This window comes from Amaranthus tricolor, chromosome 12, assembly GCF_026212465.1.
Source record: "Amaranthus tricolor cultivar Red isolate AtriRed21 chromosome 12, ASM2621246v1, whole genome shotgun sequence".
NCBI lineage: Eukaryota > Viridiplantae > Streptophyta > Magnoliopsida > Caryophyllales > Amaranthaceae > Amaranthus > Amaranthus tricolor.
The window spans coordinates 9,727,231-9,743,484 of NC_080058.1; the positions used below are offsets into that span (position 1 = coordinate 9,727,231).

At 31.1% G+C, this 16,254-nt stretch overlaps 1 protein-coding gene across 1 annotated transcript; it reads left to right on the top strand.

Annotated features, from left to right (window-relative positions):
* Window positions 1-1,487: 1,487 nt before the first annotated feature.
* LOC130828126 (uncharacterized) lies at window positions 1,488-11,742 on the top strand. The gene is made up of 8 exons (XM_057693941.1): window positions 1,488-1,779; window positions 5,559-5,632; window positions 8,904-8,945; window positions 9,714-9,755; window positions 10,019-10,102; window positions 11,044-11,131; window positions 11,227-11,324; window positions 11,419-11,742. The coding sequence occupies exons 1-8, from the start codon at window positions 1,569-1,571 to the stop codon at window positions 11,443-11,445; spliced, it is 666 nt and encodes a 221-aa protein (XP_057549924.1). The 5' UTR covers window positions 1,488-1,568; the 3' UTR covers window positions 11,446-11,742.
* The last annotated feature ends 4,512 nt before the right edge of the window (window positions 11,743-16,254 follow it).

Consider the following 16,254-nt stretch of genomic DNA (forward strand, 5'->3'; position numbering starts at 1 on the left):
TTAAAGTGTCAAAAGTAAATGAAATATTCTATATGGTAAACACCAACTTTGGCAAAAAGGCGAGTGGTATCAATTCTTAAAATTTTTTCCACAAAATAGCACTCAACTCTTGAAAAATTAACTACCGTAACATTATTAAGGTAAAAACATTTAATTTCTGTTAAGTATGAAAATGACCATTTTACTCCTGTTTCATTTCATCAAAAGTCAACATCTTCTTCCTCTTCTTCAACATGTTCTTGCTTCTCCATTACTGTTCTTCTTCCTCTTTTTGCCGAGATCTACCAGAATCTTTTAAAAACTCCATTCTTAGCTTGAGTTGTGTAGACAAGAAAGACTTCATTCTTTTAACATACAATCGCTAATAGATAGACAAAAAAATGCACAATTAAACTCAAACATCATGTAAAATTGTATAAACTCAACACTACTTCAATTCATAGTTAAAAGAATGAAGTCATTGGATTAAGCATTGAATTAAAATAATACTAAATATTGGATTGATTGGATGTCCTAGGATTTTAGATGATAATCTGTAGGAACACTGAAGACATCCACGCTCAAGATTGTGCTCCTACTAATTTTGTGCTTCTTTCATTATGATTATTTAAAAGCAGATGAAAACACAAACATAACTCTGACCTTAATTACTCATGTTGGATGCCAAGGAGAATAAAAACTATCAAGTTCAAGTTTATACAATTTTATTTTCTAAATTCTAACTATGAACTTAGAAAATAAAACCTTCCAATTTTAGTTTATTTTCATAGTTAGAATTTAGAAAATAAAATTGTATAAACTTGAACTTGATAGTTTTTATTCTCTTTGGCATCCAACATGAGTAATTAAGGTCAGAGTTATGTTTGTGTTTTCATCTGCTTTCAAATAATCATAATGAAAGAAGCACAAAATTAGTAGGAGCACAATCTTGAGCGTGGATGTCTTCAGTGTTCCTACAGATTATCATCTAAAATCCTAGGACATCCAATCAATCCAATATTTAGTATTATTTTAATTCAATGCTTAATCCAATGACTTCATTCTTTTAACTATGAATTGAAGTAGTGTTGAGTTTATACAATTTTACATGATGTTTGAGTTTAATTGTGTATTTTTTTGTCTATCTATTAGGCGATTGTATGTTAAAAGAATGAAGTCTTTCTTTTGTCTACACAACTCAAGCTAAGAATGGGGTTTTTAAAAGATTTAATATGGGGAGCCTGGTAGATCTCGGCAAAAAGAGAAAAAAAACAGTAATGGAAAAGCAAAAACATTTTGAAGAAGACAAAGAAGATGTTGACTTTTGATGAAATGAAACAGGAGTAAAATGATCATTTTCATACTTAATAAAAATTAAATTTTTTTACCTTAATAATATTACGATAGTTAATTTTTCAAAAATTAAATGCTATTTTGTGAAAAAAATTTTAAAAATTAGTACTGCTCGACTTTTGCCACATGCTTACCGTATAAAATATGACAAAGATAATTGGTCGGATTCTCAACCTCATGGCATTGGGATAAAGAGAAATCCAGTTTGAATTTGAAGCTTGTGGAAGAGACCAAGTATGGCTTCTGCCATTGGAAGCCGATTTTCCACAATTCTAAATGGATTTACCTTTAAGCTTAATTCCCCCTGCTATTTACTTCCCTGCTTCCTTGCTATTCCTCACCCTTGTACTATTCCGCAAACTTCACCTCTTTCAATTTCCTCTAATTCTGCTTCATCTTCTTCTGGGTTAAAGCAAATGAACCATCTTTTGAGAGCTTCCTCTGAAGGTATCTGTCTTACCCTTCTCTATAAGCTTAATTTAATTGTTTCCTTTTTCTTTTAAGCTTCTTTAGTCAAATCATAATGCATGTCTTAGTTACTACTCCTACTGATTTCCGGTATAACTTAGTTTGCTATGGTAATCGCTGATGAGTATTTTGATTTGTCATTTTTATCCGATATAATTGCAATAATTATTTTGTAAATTAAGATACCCTTTTTCGAAATCATATGAATAATGATTTGGATAATTAATCCACCTTACCCATATCTTTTGTGATTGTGAGAGAAAAAAGGTTGGGCATGAGTAGATAATTGAGGAGATACAAAATGTTTTTTTAATTGTGTATTTCAACCAAAGTGGCAATAAATGAGGGGAAGATGACTGACTGGGTTTACATAATTGTGCAGCAGTGCACTGAAAAAAGCTGTTTTTACTTGATTATTGTTGGAAGCTTAAAAAGATTACTGTATGGATTTTTCTAAACTTTATTAGTATTGGTGTCCATGGGTATATGAGTGAATGTGAACTAGCTCAATTTTCATGTATAATATCGTGTCAGTGCAAGAGCCAAATCACCTTATGTTGGAGGTGATATTGATCACATTATAGCTCAATATATGGTATGTCTCATTGAGGGAAACAATGGGTATACAAAGATATTTAGATGCCATAGTGTTGGAGCTTCGAGGAAGCTCAAAGAAGGGGGCCAGAGCTGAGTGCTCGAACGAGAAGGGAGTGCTGGAATGAGCTCTTTCAGGGATAGTAGCAATCATAGTAAGTGTCTGGTTGTTACTTGCTCGTTCGAGCACTTGGATTGCTCGTTCGAGCACTTGGATTGCTCGTTTAGGTTGTTTTCCGTTTCGCAATACGTTATGGGTGTTGTATTTTTGTGAGATTCATTGCACTATATATGGGATGCATTAAATCAGATTAGGGTTAGTGTGGAGTAGCCTTTTAGGGTGAAAATACAAACACAAGTGAGAGCGAGTTGTTGAACTCTTTGTGAGGCTTGTTCTTGTATTCAAGAAAAAATCTATTGTTGGAGGTTGTAAGCTCTAGAGGGTGAGATTACAAAGGTGAGAATCTATGATAAAATATAATTAATTTGAGGGGGGTGTCCAAGACACCATTAAACTTTGTTGTGTTTGCTTTTATCTTGCAAACCTTGAATCTTTTTGTTGTTGCTTGTGTATACTCTGTTTTTCTACCTTCTTCTACATCTTCCATTGGAGGGTCCAAATTTCTTTTCTTTCATTAGTAAGGATTATGAGCCTATATGAGATATATCTTCTTTACTTGAACTTCACAAGTAAATTGGTGTCCCTCAGGTTAAATTCATTAGACTCATGGATTATTTGTTTGCTTTTAATGCATAATGCTCAAGAAACTCAAGTTGTTGCTAGGTAAACATTTGCTTTATTGGTGTTTGGAGGAAAAGGATGGCTGAGATTGTTGCATCAACTTTTGTACATTGTAGTTTTTGGTTTGGTTTGGTTTTGAGGATAATAAGGAAAAAAAATTGTAATGTGTAAATGGTATGAAGAGAGAAATGAAATGTATGAATGAGAATTAATAAGAATGTCTGGAGTTATTTCCAGAAATGGAAATATAGTAAACAAATTGGATAGATGAAATAGGAAAATGCAGCAATCTCAGCCATCCAGAGAGTAACTCGTATAGACTAAGGGCCTCTTTGGTATGGGAATATTTACAACAATGGAAATAAAGAAAGACTATTCATTTGTGTTTTGTTTAGCAATGTTGATACTTGATAACCAAATTTGTTGCTTGTGAATATTTGATACTACCGTTTTGATACTTCTCATCTATGTTACTCAAACTCTTCGTTTTCTCCGGCTCACCGGTGTTCGTTAAGGATACCGGTGCCAGATACGTGCTCGGTACACTAGATTGCACACGGATACGACACAATCGATGAAATCAACGAATGGATAGAAGATAAAGAGGGATAAATCAAGGAGAAGAGAAGAGAAGATAAAAGAGAAAGTAGAACATAAAAGGAAAAAGGTGAAGAAGATGGAAATTTACCTTATGGTGTTTCAAATCGCCATTGAAGGAGCATGTTTAGTAGCCTTTATTAGCTTCAGGATTTGAAGATGGAATGCTGGGCATGGGAAACCGAAATGTTAGGACTAAGGTTTGAAAATAAAGGCAGAAGTTTTAGTATGCTATATTAGCTTTAGGCTTTGGGTTATTTATGTTTTAAGCCCAAAGTACAATTTAAAGTTATTTTCTTTTTTTTTTGTTTTGTTTTCTTTTATTTTTCTTTTCATTTCTTTTGTCAAACAAGTTTTCTACTCAGTTTTTCTTTTTTTTTTTTCATTATTATTATTATTATTATTTTTTTTTTTTCTATTTTTTTTATTTTATTTATTTATTTTTATTTATTTATTATTATTATTATTATTATTATTATTATTATTATTATTATTATTATTATTATTATTATTATTTACAATTTAGGCAATTTTAAGTATATTTATGTCGTATGAGAATTTTTAATAATATTTTATTGTATCCCTATACCCATGTCCAATGATAGGACAATGTCCACGTATCTTAGAATTCTAAAATTATCGTACTGGACACTAGGATCTATACCCGTATTCGATACTCGTACCAGAGTCCAAGTAACATAGCTTCTTATTGATCTCCGACTCAAACTTTTTCTCATCCACTTACTGAACTCATTTTCATTTGTTCATTGATGCATATCCTTCTTTTTCCTCAGCATCCTCATCAACTCCTCATGTGACTTTAACTCATTGCCATCGAAATCGAAATCGAAATTGAAAACAATGTTGTTTTTTACCTGAAGAAACCCAGAAGTTTGAGAAATGATGAAGATATGAAAACTAAAAGTTTTGAAAAAAGAGGAATTACAAGTGTCTCTATTGACATTGATGGTTATGTAAGAAGGGGAAAACTTGGAATGGAGAAATTGTTAAAAAGTATGAACAAACCAATGTTACATGAAACGAGATTCATTTCTATACGAGAAAGCAAATGGAAATTTAGTGTTATAAAACTTAGGAAACCAAATTTGATTCAATGGAAGTTAAGATAAAGCCATACTATTGTCCAAATACATTTGATTTTCTTTTGTAAGTTATTTTTACGATTTTCTTTTGTAATTTGTCCTTCATTGGTGTGATGTGGACTGTTTGAGTTCGAGGTAGTTTTGTGGAACAGAGATTGACTACAATATCTAAATAGTAATTAGCCTATAAGTTGTGACGTCATAACAAATTTCTAGTTGCCACATTTTTTTTCCAGTGTTTCTATGTTGTGACGTGATAACAAGGAATTGAGTCTTTTTCTCTTAGAACATAAGAATTCAATTACTATAAGAAAGGGAAACAACAATAAGTGTTTTCTTTCCATAACTATACCAAACAACGTATAACAAGTACTCCCTTAAATATAACCCTTACTATTGTTTGTTGTGTTCTTTTCTTTCCATTTCCACTCTTCATATCAAACGCCCCTTTAGACCTAAATATAGGACCAACTTTGCAATTTGAGAGATAACGCAATGTAATGGCCAATTCCTTTAGAAGAAAATAAATGAAAAAGAAAAAATAAAGTTCAAAAACTTGAAGCATAATTTGAAATGATTATTCTTCAAAAATTTATCAATCATACAACAATTGAAATAGTTCAGTCTTGTAAGGTTACTTGTTATGAATGATCACTTGATGAGAAAGAAAATGCAACATGTTAATTTATGATTCAATGATCATTTTTAATTTAATTTTATAGGACTTCAAAATGATCTTGTTGAAGATTCAAAGTTTGTTCCTCTGAATGCTGAAGATCCTAGTTATGGGCCCCCGGTAAGTTATGATCAGCCCTCAATCATACAAGCTTGACGATCTTTCCCTTTTTTCGTTCTTTTTTATTTTAATTTATATCCTTTAAATAACTTGTGACCACTTTCTATCGATAGTTCTTGTACATGAGTGTTAGACGTCAAAATGTGTCATCAACAAAGTGTTTAAACACATGCCTAATCCTTCTGCACAACATCACTTGGAATAATCTCAAGATGTTTAAAGAATGTGTTTACACTCTCTTACGCTCACACAGGATCAATAGCATGCAAGCGAACTCTTATGGTTTCTGTTTTCTTGTTCATTATATCCAGCCTGTATTGATTTGCAGCCTGCTCTAAGAATTTATGCGTACAGATATGCCTGTGAACTATAGCATGCTGCAGTAATTGGCAGATTACAAGATTAAAACAAGCCTGATCCTTCTAGAAGTCAAACCACATTGTTAACCCACAATAGCTACTTAACTACAACAACAATTAAGAAACTAAACAACTGAATCAATATGTTACACAAAAGTATTTTTTTCTATTTTTATTAGCATACAAAATTGGAAGTATAAAATATAGATAGGTACTTAGTTCCATGGATGCTCGTAAGACTCTGAACTTTGTTCATTTCCTCCATCTTAAAAAATTTTGCCCTTTGTTCCTCATCCTCTGGTTATGGCGATAAATACTAACGATGAGAGTCGTAGTGATTTCATGAGATCCTCTTATCTTTACCCTATACGTATATATGCCACATTAACAATGCAATAAAGATCTTCACTATCAATGCACTTGCACTTATCCGAATTACTTGCATGATAAATGTTGTTCCAATGGTTTTTAACTGAGAAACGCCTTGCCCTATATTGTTAGCTACCTTCTTGCACCTTCTATACTCATGCTGAACTCCTTTTTACCGGCTACACTAATTGTCTTGGATTAGAAATGTCTTTGGAAGGCGGCAGTGGAACTAAGTTTTTCTTTTTTCGGTCCATAGTAATGTAGACATCATTTTACATGTCATGCGTGAACCCATTATCAGACTCCCACAACCTGCCAAGCAAAAAGTGACACAATGACTCCATCTACACAATGTCCCACAAGCCTCTATGAGCGTAAGAACCAATTGAGAAACTTACAAGAATCTGCTTCAAACCTGCATAACATGCATCAACTATACTTGTCTAATGACAAACACAACGTAATATTTTGTTGTAGGAAGAGACTTCCCAAATCTACAATCCCACATCTAGTTTCGAAGATACTCTCTCTTTGGCCAACTCATTTCACATATGAAGCAACATGAAAATTATGTTGGAACACGTATAGTTTAGCCTCTAGATAAATTTTCTTATACCTTACTATAAGTGGAATCCCCAATGTAATTTACAAGCATCATTGTCATATGCCCCGATACACCTATAGTTCACTTTCATATTTGCTATTCTATTACGTCTTCTTACCTTGACCTAGAACACGAGTCAAAGGGTGCTTTTGAATCACTCGCTGATGCAGCCAAACATCAACCAACCTTGAGCACTCGTCACTACCCCACCCACACCTAGTAAACATGTATATTTGAACTTAATATACCACTCCAAAATATGCCCTCTTTCCAAAGACACATCAGGATCACTTGAACAACCATCAAATTTCCTAATATCCAACTTTTGACTATAATCCTCACATTGTTCACAAGACTGATCAAAGAAGTGCTTATATGGAGCTGCGTTATTGTTGTTACCCATCATTTGTTTGAACGTGGATGTCAATCAGTCCACCCTTTGGTCAAGTGTATCTATTTGCTCCTCCATACCAAAAACAAATTACTAGGACATACTAATGCCCTTTACGAAAGTTCAATAATCTTAGATTGGAATTAGTTATTATTTTGAATCAGTTTCCTTAGATCCCTTTTATTAGGATTTTTAATTTCTCTAATTTTGTCATATATATGGGTTCCTTTGTACTGAAAAGTGAAGAATGAAATTTCAAATCCTAAATTTAGTACATAAAATTCTTGGTATTTCGATCAATTGGAAAAAAAACTCATGTTTCCATGAAAAAAAATGTGCGTGTTCGAAAAGAATGATGTTCTCGTCCAATAAAAAAATGGGCTCACATGCGTAGGGGAGTGTTGGAAAATAACTCTCATGTGAGTTAGAGAGGTTGATTAACATATAAGTTTGATGGGCTAGTCCTCTTATTATCAATTGGTTTTAGAATGAAACCCTATCGGGCTTGTGTGCAGCCAACTCTCCTCTTCTACATGTCTTATTGTGTACAAATTACCTCGCCTTTTGCACATTGAACTTCTTTCCACAAAATGCTCAACAATTGTGAAAGGTTCATGGTCAATATTGATAGTTTTGCAGCAGTCTCGGCCTATATATCTGTCTAAATTTCAGTTTCGTCCTACATTCATATTTAAGTTGTACCTGAGGGTTGTGGGTTGTGGCTTATCAAAGAGAATTCATATATCTCTTAAAACGTTCGATGACCTTTAGTGATCACGATAAGAAAAAAAAATCAATTTTGGAACATACTACTATTATGAGTGGTTATCTAGGATAGACTCATACGAAAAAGAAAGTTGTCGAATGCAAATGAACTAGCATTACTAGTAACTCATCGTTATTCTCATGACAAAACAAGTTTCAATCTCAAGTAAGTTTAATCACCTATTACTGGATAGCAGAAAATTAAAGGTTAGGTATACAAATATTGGAACATACTACCTTTAGTTTTTATTTTTTAATAGTTGTTTTACTTGCATAGTCCAAGGGACTCTTTGGTCGAATCTCCTTTATGGGTATGGTTTGCCGTTTCACATCCCTCAATTGTTATTATGAGCAGGAACAATTGGATAGTTGCATAGTTGACGCTATTCATCAAACAATATTGTCTTATTATATGTTCTTTATGCATAAGAAAAAACATAATCAAGTGAGATCTTGTTTGATAATTAAAATTCGTGTCAATGCATGTTTTCATACTTTCAATTTTCTATAATTACTATTAGTTATGCGCAGAAGATACTAAGATTCATAGTAGCGCATGGGATAGCACAGTGTAACAACTTTTAAAAACAAGAGGAAATATGTAGTTTTTTTAACTGCACAATAGATTGCCATTAGCTCTTAAGATATTCAAACAATGAACAAACGCCCGGCGAATCAGAAATATAGAAGCCAAGCAAAGCTTATTGGTGTGAATCGTGAAACACACGGTATTGTACTAAAGAATATAGCATATAATCTGTCTTTTGCACTTTCCTCTTACAGGCCCTGCTACTTCTGGGATTTCAAGTGGATGAAGCAAATAAGGTAATTTGTTCAACTGAATTTAGACATGTGGAGAAAATTGCAGCTTTGTTTTCATTCTTCTTTCTGGTTGGAAAATGAATAAAAAAATCCAGTACTTAGTGTGTTCCATGTGACTGATCATTGAAAATTAAGTTAAAACATGGCTGGCAACTTTCTTGGAAAGTTTATGCAATGATAATTACAATGTCAATTACAATGACTCGCACACGAGTATATGGACGCAACACAAATCATCCAACTATCACACATGTAGTCTAATGTAGAAACTACAAGAATAAAAATATAAACTTAACATTCTTTCTAAAACTTTATTTGCATATCTTAAATGATGCCACTCATTAATCTTAACAGATTACCTAACTTGCTGCATCAGGTTCAGGCGGCCTTTGTCCTAGGTATTTCATTTTATTTTTTATCTCTCACTCTTGTGTTTTACCAATAGCACTTTGGAGTAGACTATGATGAAATCCAGTACAATAATTTTAAATTTTTAACCGTATCCTTGATATTCAGAAAAGGAATGATTGACAAAGAGGAATAACTGCTGAAGTAGCTTCATTTGTAATTTTCATGTAGGATTTTCTTTTTCCATGATTCATATACCGTGTTTTAGAAGTGTATGTAATAATTGATAACTATTGGCACCTTGAGCTTCAACAGTGGTTCTGCTTTACATGTCAGAAGTTTTTTATATCTAGTATTGTGTATTAAATGTTAATGATTAGTGATTAAGGGCTCATGATGCTGATATGTTTTACCTCACTGCAGATACAACAGCTATTGAAGGACTTGGATGGGGAGTTTTTACAGGTGTACTTGAGTTCTGTTTAGTTTTCTTTTCCTCTTTCTGTGACAGATAACGACATTCTTGGAAGGAAATGATACACACGGAAAAATGTTATTTATTTTTAGGCTTTTGAAAAAAAAATTTGTATATGTGCATTGTGAAAATTCTGCTTTCTAAGTTATTGTTTCTGTTTAATCTGTCAGTTCAGTCAAAAGTCTTGATCTCTTTTAGACTTTTTTAATTAGGTGTTACCACATCTCATACTTACTATGTTACTATGTTGTAGGTTATCTATTGCACTGAAGAGATGATTAGTTGGTCACTTTGGGATGCCATGAATGTTAAAAAGCAAAATTTGGAAAAGTTGAAGGTTAGATATTAGCCTTGGGAATTGATTCCCCTGTTTTTGTTTTCTTTCACTATATTGGTACAAATATGCATGTATATGACCTTAAATGGCACTAGACTTCCTAGGAGAGCGTACTTAGGGGGTGTTTGCTTGTTTGGTTTAGGGAAAAAAATTTCCAAGACCTTTTCCGATTTTCCATTGTTTGGTTGGATTAGGGATTCAAAAAAACAGTTTGGGAAAGACCGAAAAAGAGTTTCCATCCCTTTATAAAATTATCTTCTAGAATTTAAAGGAAACCCCTTTTCCTCCACTCTACCATTCCTAACATCTCCATTTCCGCTATCATAGTTTTAAAGATTTCCACTAAACCATATCATCGGAAATTAATTTCCGTTTGCATTTTCTATTGGAAAAATGTTTCATGGAAACAGTTATCTACGAAAATGTTTTCCGTCAAACCAAACAAACCCTTAAATTCAAAGTTTATTGAAGCTTTTGTTAGTAAGGTTTTACAGGGACTTCAGGGACTTCCAAAACGGCCAAAATCAATCTCAATGAATAGATACTATTCTATCAAACATAAACTTCCCCACAGGCCACAATTAAGTTTTTACAAATTCTTGTAAGACTCGAATCAGACATATGTGCTTCTTGATAAGTTTAAAGGTGCGGCCAATGCTATGGAATACTTGAACCATAGATACTTCCAGATGGTGGACAATAATAGAATTAAGTCCCTATTTTACTCTGGATGAGCCTCTACTCTACCCTCTTTAATTGGTAGAATGAAGGGTATGTGACTGTCCTCTCACTGTTCAGTCCATTACGAGTTGATTGGCAACTAACAATAAAAAGTTATTTACCTATATTGATGGTGAAAAACTAAGTTGCATTTTCTTTTTCATGTTTACGATATTCTCTAATGGGTCATGAAGTTTACTTTGATTATCTCACATGTACAGATTGCAGAATCACTCCCTCGTCTATGCTTTCTTTCTGGGCTTAGTGGGGAGGAGATGATGATGTTCATAGATGCATTCGAAGAAACTGGTATATATTGTGTTGACTCGAAACATTATCAGATTATTTATTCAGCATTTATGTCTTCAATATTTGATTCAGATATGAGATGAGAGCACATGCAGGTCTTGAACCAGTTGTATTTGCTGCCCATGTTCCAAACAGCTCCAGTAAACCATTGCAGGAGCTTATAGAAGAGATCATGGGTGATCATAAGATGATGGTAAATCCCTTTTCGTGTTCTTTCAAAACATTAAATCAATTGTTATTCTCATGTTGTGCATGTTTTTGCTCGTGTTCGTCTTTCGCATATGCAGTCTGCTAACCAGTCGGACTCTGGGTAGGCTAAACGATGCCATGAGGTGCTTTGAAGGCGGTACATTTTAATCCCTTATGCAACAATGTATATGAATTACAACCCACCAAAGTATAAAATGTTTTGAAATAGGATTTGTCGTTTTCGTACTAAGTTGTCCACAAATTTTGAAGCTTTGTTTATAATCGAGGCCTCATTGTTGCGTTATCTTTGCAAATTTATGAGCAACGGATGTACAACGGAGTTGCTTCAAATCTTAGATTGTGTTTGAATAACACTTAAGGAAATGAAATCTTTCTATTGTAAGAATTTGTTTTGTACAAAATGTGAAGGAGCTTTCTCCTTTAATTCACTTCCCTTCCCTTCATTTCCCCCCTCCCTTTTGGTATTCTAAGTGATGAAGGAAATGGTTTCCCTTCCTTTTACCCCTCCTTTTTTCCCACTATTTCCTTTCATTCTAATATTTAAAATACCACATAATCGCCAAAAATAACTAAAATAAGAACATGTGAGATTGTTTGTTTATTTTTACATTTTTAATTTTTATTAGAGGGGTTTGTTTTTTCATTTACCACAATGTATGATTGAGAAACCTTAATTTTTACTTGAAGTTAAATGAATTACAAATCATCATATAATTATCATACTATTATATATCATCATACAATATAATATTCCCTCCGATTTACTATTAGTGTCCTATTTACTTTTAGGTCACTATAAGTGTTCTATTTACTTTTGGATGCTATTCATCTATCACTTTTAAATTGTATTTTATTATTAATCTATAAGTTAAACATAGTCATGTGGGATTTTATTTGATTCATTCTAATGTAAAGTTTATTAATATTAACTTTTTATAATTTTTAATTATACATAGTTAGATATATTAAGGATTGAATAAGTGTATTGAATAAAGGACATAAGGTAAACGGAACCCTTAGAGGGAGTAACAGAATTGCTAAATGATTAATGTCATATTTACAATATTTTGCCAAGACGCAATATTATAGGGATTGTGCTAATTGTGTGACATACTCTTTTACGACAAGGATTCCCAAATTTGCACATCATAAAAAAATTATTATTTTATCAAATATTCCAATCGAAAATTTAGCCCCCATAACCTAAAACTTATGTAAAATTTTCAAATTTGATTTTTGTTGTATCAATAAAAATTTGTATTATTATAGGTAAATTGTTATTAGTAATTATCTATCTATCTATTACTATATATTAAATGGGTGATTCAGCAGGACACATGTCACTCTCATAATTATTATTTGGTATTTTTAGAAAATTTCTTCATTCGGCCAAATTGGGTAATTAGAATCATTCTTTATGTTATAATATATACGTTTTATATCAATCAAATATCATTCTATAATAAAATGTTAAGTAAAAAAAAGGAAATAAAAATAGCAATATCATTCTATAATAAAAAATCGTCATCTATCCATACTAATATATTAAAAGAGAAACTAAAAAACTATCTTATTGATACGTGTCAAGTTATTGTTTAAAATTATTCCGCCTAAATGAAATGGCTATAAAAGTTAATTCCATTATTAAATTTAGTTAACAATATCAATCAATTAAATATTTTAAAAGAATAATTATTATAAAATAATACTCATAAGAATATAAAAGGAAACATATTAACTTATAAGGTAAGCAAATTATGGAAAAATATTTAAGTTTGATATCATATATTGAAATATGTGTTGCATAGAATTAACTATTTCAATCTTTATATAGTAGTATGATATTAGAATAGTCACACTAATTATATAAATTTAGTGAATATACTCAACATACAATATTGTCTTGAAAATTAGAGCTACGAATTGGTTACAAGAAATATAAATTTTTGATTGGAGATTAGAACTAAGATATTAGCAAAAGTTTAAGCATTTTATATGAAATACGAGCTTAGTTACATCTATTCACCAGGTAATCTATCCACTACTTATAGATATTAAGAATAGTGAAATTAAACTCGCCAATAAAATTATATGTTATTTGTCTATTAATAATTGGTAGTTTATCTGGAGTAAAGTAAGTTTATTCCATAAAAATTGAAATTTTATTCCATGAAAATTGAAATACTATCAATCATATATTAACATTATACCGTAATAAATTATTGAATAGTCTAATATCAAGATTATAAAAATGCTATATGGGGTTTTCGAAAAAAAGTCAAAGAAGAAGGAAATTGCTATATTACAGTTTTCAATAAATATAAACATTTTTACTTTAGAGATTATACATATAATATTTATCATAAAAAATTTTATAAAAAAATCTATATCGTATATTATAATGATATTCTCTATTTTCATATAAACATTGATTGATTTTAATATGATATTTAAATTGTATACCTCATATATTTTTGAATTAAAATTATATTTAGTTATCTTTATCATAGTGTATAAAGTAAAATAATAACAATATTAATATCATTATTCTTCACAAGATCTCTTATTTCCCTGTTATGCTCCATAAGTAATCACAAATAAATAGTATCAATTGTTTTGAAAGAGAATTCATAAAATAAACTTATAATATATAAATTATTTTAATAAGTGATTCAAATAAAAAAATATAGATTTTTCCATATAAAAAAAGAAGTTAAATGTTGTGACGCTATATATAATTTCATATTGAATAATTAATATGTTCATAAGGTGTTAGAATTCTAAATCATCATACATAACTTTCATTTAATTACTCAATTAACAAAATTTTCTTACACTACTACATATATTAATAATAATCATTATACTTTTATCATTTATGAAATACTACTGATAATAATAATAAAATTTCTGTCATTAATGAAATATTTTACCTTATATCATCACGAATACACAAAAGCACTTATAAGTTTAAAAACTTAAGATACTTTATTACTTTCTCTATTCATACTTGCTACATTTTATTTTTTTCACAATCCAATATGTTATTTTTGATAATTTATATATTGAACTATACACATCTAAAAATTATAAAAAATTTATATTATCAGTGTATGCGATTAGATGATTCAAACATGATTTCACTTGACTATATTTTTTCTTACACATTAGCCGAAATATATAAAATAAGCTTAAAAGATGAATAGTGTCAAGTCAATAATCGTAATGTAGCGAGTATTTTAAAACGGAGGAAGTATATACAAAAACACACATAGAAGTATATATTTAAAAGATTAAATTGTAATTACTATAATACTTTATATTACATGCACAAGATAATATAAAGAAATACGTTTTTTTCTCTCACACGTCAAATATTATTTATCTATATTTTCATGGTTAACAAAATAACATGATAATTTAAACTAATTTTGTTATATTTAAGATATTTTTTTAATATTTTTTTAATTATCCGTACTTGCTATGGGATTCAAGCTAGTTACCTATAATGAGTTTATAAAATAAAACAACTATATTACTGCAAAACTTTTATCCTTTCAAAATAAAAACCGTAAAACTTTACATAAAACAGTAATCAAGATTAAACAAGGAAAAATATTTTTAAATTACTTTAGAATTATCTCATAGACTGAATGAATTAAATCTTCATTATCTCATAATAAGTTTTTTAGTCATTAATGAAACAAATTTCCAATTTTTAAAAGATTATTGAATATAATTGATACATGTTGCCATTCTAAGATAATTATAAGGTAATTTAATATTTTTGTAATAATCTTTTATTCAATAAATATTTGGAAAAATTACCATGAATAATACAACCTTTCGCTAATTTCCCTACAATAATACCAACTTTTGATTAACCATGAATAGCACGAACTTAGGGGGTTTTTTTGCTAGAATAATACTAACTTTCGTTTATTAACTAATTTATCAATTTTTTATTGTCATATAATCTCCTATAGTTTCATTTTAAACATGTTAGGAATATTCTAGGAAAACACTCCCATAAGTTGGTATTATTCATGGTTCATTAAAAATTGGTATTATCGTAGGGAAATAAATAAAACTGTTTCGGTAATGAAACGAGGAAGTGAGATACACTTGAAATACCGTTAACAGAAGCGTTATCAGGAGCGGTGATTCGTGGAAGGAAGCGACTTGAATTCCTGCAAAACAACACGTTAGCCTTGTCCGGGGGTGATCTCCCGGAAAACCCCTTCGACGCTCAAGTTAGAACGTTAATCTGAGATTGAGTAAATGATTATAAACTGAATGCGGGTAAACGTCGAGATTGATATTGCTGGAATTTTGGTGGGCTAATGAAATGGAGAGTGAGTAAGGATACTAAGAAGGATTATTTTTCAGATGTCCCCCTCCTCTCTGATGGTAGTCCTTATTTATAATGGTGGGGAAGGGAGTTACTTCAGAAAGGAGAGGTTGAAGATCATAGGAGGTATGGGTAGTTGCCAGCCTTGGAAGAAGGATAGCCAAACAATGAGGGAGAGTGGGAAGTTACTTTACTGAAAGGGAGTTAGGGTATTGAGAGGTAAACAGTCTTTGGGCCTTTCAAGGGAGGAGAGAAATCAGGCAAAAGCCCGTTGAACGAAAGTCAAAGTCAACGCGAAAGGTCAAGGGGCAATAAGGTAATATGACGTAAATAATTTAAATAAATAAATAAATAAATAAATGATACCATGACAGTTAGCCCCACGCACGAAGAATGATATGAGAAAGGCAACCTTGATGAATCGAAGCATATTTCTTCGTGCGGAAATATTAACCGTCATTTAGCAGATTCTCTGGAGGATCCTAAAATTTGGATTTGTAAGCTTTGAATTGACTATTCATATGCCGAGTTCCGAGTTGTAACGGAGAAGTTATAGCCTTTT